At 38.5% G+C, this 5,175-nt stretch overlaps 1 protein-coding gene across 1 annotated transcript in view; it reads left to right on the plus strand.

Annotated features, from left to right (window-relative positions):
* The window catches only part of LOC106882759 (exportin-4), a 46,071-nt gene that overhangs the window by 25,555 nt on the left and 15,341 nt on the right, over positions 1-5,175 (plus strand). Inside the window, exons 16-20 of the mRNA XM_014933538.2 lie at positions 544-748; positions 1,922-2,010; positions 2,938-3,004; positions 3,499-3,615; positions 4,745-4,848. Coding sequence (XP_014789024.1) covers positions 544-748; positions 1,922-2,010; positions 2,938-3,004; positions 3,499-3,615; positions 4,745-4,848 — 582 coding nt within the window. The remainder of the gene's footprint in view (positions 1-543; positions 749-1,921; positions 2,011-2,937; positions 3,005-3,498; positions 3,616-4,744; positions 4,849-5,175) is intronic.

Here is a 5,175-nt window from a genome sequence, read left to right on the forward strand (position 1 = left end):
ATATATAGTGAAGGTGCGTGGCTTAGTGGTTAGGGCTTCCAGCTCACGATCTTATGATTGTGAGTTCAATTCCCAGTAACGCGTTGTGTCCTTGAGCAAGACACTTTTATTTCATGTTGTTCCAGTCCACTCAGCTGGCAAAAATGAGTAATATTTGTGTGTGTATATATGTATGTATACATATGTATTTGTAAATATATATATATATATATATGTGTGTGTGTGTGTATATGTATGTATATATAATTGTGTGTGTGTGTGTGTCTATATATATATATATATATATATATACACACGTGTGTATATATACATATGTATGTATGTATACATATGTATGTATGTATATGTGTGTGTGTGTATATATATATGTACATGCGTGTATATGTATGTATATATATATATATATAGATGTTTGTGTGTGTGTACATATGTATGCTTATGCACCAGTCTGCAAAGATCATGTGTACTGTTTCTTCTCTTACTAATAACAACAATCATCATGTTTTCTGTTCTCTCTCTTTCTCTCTCTCTACAACAAAATAGGTATTACAATCTCTCCATGACCGGTTCTACCAAACTGTATGCCAGGCCGACTTCAGCAAGGTGTGCCACACAGCAGGTGTCAAAGCTAACATTCTCAACCTGCTTGAGTCGATGTGTGGTGTCGCCCTGGCATCTCGTGTCGATATAGTTCAGCAATTGTTCAACTTCCTGCACCCGTTACTGGTGGAGACTGTCAAAATATTGGGTAAGATTTGAAGCCTCTTTCTCTAGCTCTGCACGATGATGTTATGCATATGTGTTTGTCTGTTGTTAATTAAAAAACATTCTAACCATAAGCAGCTGACCTTTCTGTTTTGTGTGGTGGTGATGGTGCTATGTAAAAAAGCACCCAGTACACTCTGTGGAGCAGTTGGTGTTAGGGAGGGCATCCAGCTGTAGAAACCAAGCCAAACCAGACTGGAACCTGGTTATGCTGGTTTCTGTAAATCTGTCCAGCTCATGCCAGCATGGAAAACGGATGTTAAATGTTGGTGCTGATGTCTAGTGCATCATAGCTCAATCTGCCTGTCTACTTTTCTTAAGATGGTAGGATTGTATTAAAGGGAGATTTAGCTGTTATTTCTACAGTTTGTCCACCAGGTAGAAGCTCCTTTTCCTGGATCTTTTTGACTGTTATTTTGTCTGCTGCTACATTCTAAGTTCAAATTCTGCTAAGGACAACTTTGCCTTTCATCCTTTCAGGGTCAATTGAATAAGTACCAGTTACGCACTAGGGTTGATATAATCGATTTACCCCTCCTTGCAAATTTCAGGCCTTGTTTCCTATAATAGAATGGACTTTTTTTTGCCTATTTGTGTGCATGTCTGTGTTGGATCATCTCTCTCTCTCTCTCTCTCTCTCTCTCTCTCTCTCTCTCTCTCTCTCTCTCTCTCTCTCTCTCTCTCTCTCTCTCTCTCTCTCTCTCTCTCTCATTATATGTATATATGTTGAACCATCTCCCTGTCTTGCTATCATCCTTAAACTGTCACTATACCACCACCATCATCATCATCATCATCATGTTAATGTCCACTTTTCTATGCTTGGCATGGGCTGGTCAGAATATTGAAGCAGGTTTTCTACGGCCAGACGCCCTTTCTGCTCCCAACCCTCACTTGTGTCTTTTTTTTTCTTTTTTTTTTTATCATTCCTCCAAACAAGATAATTTCTTCCCCCATGCCTGGGCATGTGACCATGGAAGCATTGAAACAAAAGACATGACCTGTATAATGGTGACACTCGTTTACAGTCACCTGACATCAGGGCAAGAAAACACCAACTCAAATACACACACACACACACAAAACAGGTTTCTTTCAGTTTCTGTCTACCAAATCTACTCACAACCTCTCTCTCTCTCTCTTTTTCCCTCCACAGATCTGTACCACAATTATGAAGATGTTGTACCTCTTGTACTGGAACTATTCTCTGAAGTTGTCCAACGTCAGCTTTGCTATCTCCCCGAGGTCAGTCTACTTTTCTCTCTCTCTCTCTCTCCATTGTTTAATTCTTGTTTCTATACTTGCTGTATACATACAAATGTGTAAATGTTAACATACATTCAAGTTTATACACACACACTTACATATAAACTTGATGATATTTCATATATATACACATATAAATTTGACATGGGCGATTCTTTCTTGTCTTGGGATTCATGGTCAAATGGCTGGGTGAAATTGCGGGAAAGATTACACAGATGTGGTGATGCTGGGCTTTGTATTTTTTCATAGCTTCCATGGTTACCGAAATAATCTACTATAATAATACTCTTGTGTTTATGAATGAGAAAGGAAGGGGTGATAGATGAATAAGGAAGGAAGGGGTGATGTCATACTTGGTAGTGGGATGATGAAAATTGTACGCTGAAAAAATAAATCAAACAGCGTTTCAACTCTGTGTGAATATATGTGTGCGTATGTAAAAGGGGAGGGGTGTGTGTGCGCAATGGAAGTGGGATGGTTCATCTTTGTTTGCTTAGTTTTGGGGTTTATTTTTTGATTTGGTTGAATCTCAGTTGGTCAGTTATTTTTAGCGTTTTGACAGAAAAGTGTCATTCTAAAATTCTTTTTTAACGTAAGCGTGCCCAAACAAGTCAAATGCTTACACAGAGCAGGTTTTACAGCCACATCATCCAAACTGACCGAGTGAAACCGGGCTTAGTTGCTAGTATATATGTATATATATATATATATATATATATATATGACTACAAACATGCACACCCACACACACATTCACACTTATATGTATACACTATGGTGTTTGATGTATAAGACTATAAATGCATAAAGATGCACACATGCACACATGCATGCAAATGTTTTATCGTGCAAGTATCGATATGTTCATTCTCTTTATCTGCCTTTTTTTCTCATTTGCTTTTTCAGTCAGATTCCCGAAAAATCTATGAACTTGCTCTGTCACTCATCCAAACCTATTCCAAACACAATATCAGTAAGTAACTATCAATGCATTACAGCCATTACATCACTGTGTTATTGTGTGTGTCTGTTACTATATCGTTGCACTACAGTATTGTTTCTACTTTGTGGTTTTTCACCTATTGTGGTGGCATTTGGAATGTAACACTCGCGATAGTCAAGAGATTACTGTATATGAGTGCATGTGTGTCCTTGTGTTTATGTTTGTACCCCACCACCACTTGACAACTGGTGTCGGTTTGTTTACATCCCTCTAGCTCAGCAGCTCAACATGAGGTGCTTATAGAATAAATCCTTGGTTTTAAAAATATGTCCTGGGGTCGGTTTGATTGACTGAAACCCTTCAGTGCAGTGCTGCAGTATGGCCGCAGTCTAATGGCTGAAACAAGTAAAAGATAAAAGAAGATACACTGACCCCTGTCCACTCACGTAGAATGTACAATTGTTGTTGTTGTTGTCCATCTTTTATTTTAAATCTAAAATGGTGTTTCTTTCTCCTGTTTTCAGCTCGGAAAATTGCTGGAGTCCACGATGAAGAGGAGGAGAAATACTACGACATCGTCTTACTGATGGAGATGTTAACGCACTTATTGTCGAAAGATTTTATAGATTTCAGTGGCCCTGGTAAGTTAGTTGGTCCGAGTTGTTTCAGACGTGACCATCCCTTCTTATTATACGTCTGTGTCTATGTTGGCTAATGTGCCTTTCTTTGGTTTACATTGTAGGGTGTGATTCGTATGAGATTTGACTGCTATTTCTAGATGCTGGCAGAGCAACCACATGGAGACTCTCTTTCTCGTCAGTGAGTTGATTGCTGTTGTTACAATTGTTTAGCCCATGGTCAGCTCTGGTCAAACAGACTTTATGACCAGGCATGACTATAACATCATCAGGTGGTGGTGGAGAGTGTTATTGTATTGATTGTGGTTGTGTGGTTAAGAAGCTTGCTTTGCTACAATCTGGTTCCAGGTTCAGTCCTGCTGCATGGCACCTTGGACAAATGTATTCCATTATAACCATGAGCCAACTAAACCCTTGTGAGTGGATTTGGTAGATGGAAACTGCAGAAGCCCATCGTGTGTGTGTGTGTTTGACAAACTCCTACCACCACCATTGCTTGACAACTGATGCTGGTTTGTTGACATCCCCGTAACTTAGTGGTTCAGTAAAAAAAAAATTGGTGGAATAAGCTCGACTAAACCCTTCAAAGTGGTGCCCCAGCATGGCCACAGTTCACTGACTGTAACAATTTAAAGATAGAAGACATATGTATGGGTGGAGTGTAGATGTTTGTGTGTGTGTGTGTGGGTGTGGGTATATATATATATATATATATATATATATATATATTAACTCTCCGAAACTCCTGTGTTAGAATGGGGGTAGCTGATGAAGGAAAATGTTCTCTATGTGGCCTGCGTGTGTTCTGTACTCTGGTTATTATTGTTTTGTTTGCAATGTCCTGTACCCAGATATGCACCTATATATATACAGGTAGACGTAGGTATGCACATACCTGTATGTATATATGCATATACTCATTTATTATTTGTTTTATTTATATAATATATATATATATATGAGGGTGGAGTGTGGGTGTCTGTGTGTGTGTATATGTATATGTTTGTGTCTGTGTCTGTATATTTACATTGTGTATATATGTGTATGTATACATGTGTGTGTGTGTGTGTATATACGTGTGTGATATTGTCACCTGCAATTGTTGATAGTCTCCTTTGATGTATTTGTTTAGAACCAGAGACCTCCTCACCGCCACCAACACAAATCTCAGCCGCAGAAGTTGTCCTCTTTGGATTAAATATAATCATTCCACTTATGAACTCTGAGCTGCTTAAGGTTGGTCTCTTTGTCGCTAATGCCTTCATCATCATCAATCACAACACTTTCATTAATGCTGACAACAGCAAAGACAGTTAAAATAACAATAATATTTAACAGTAAGTTGTTTCCATGACAACAGTTTACAAGTGACAAGAACAACAGTTAGAACAACAACAACATTGACTGTTAATTATATTATTTCTGGCAAAGGTTTTGTAGCCTTCGTTAAAACAGGACTGACATCTCTCTCTCTCTCTCTCTCTCTCTCTCCTTCTTTCTCTCTATCTTCCTTTCTTTCTCTCTATCTTTCTTTCTCTCTCTCTCTCCTCCTTTGACTCCACT

This window comes from Octopus bimaculoides, chromosome 27 (assembly GCF_001194135.2).
Source record: "Octopus bimaculoides isolate UCB-OBI-ISO-001 chromosome 27, ASM119413v2, whole genome shotgun sequence".
NCBI classification, from domain to species: domain Eukaryota; kingdom Metazoa; phylum Mollusca; class Cephalopoda; order Octopoda; family Octopodidae; genus Octopus; species Octopus bimaculoides.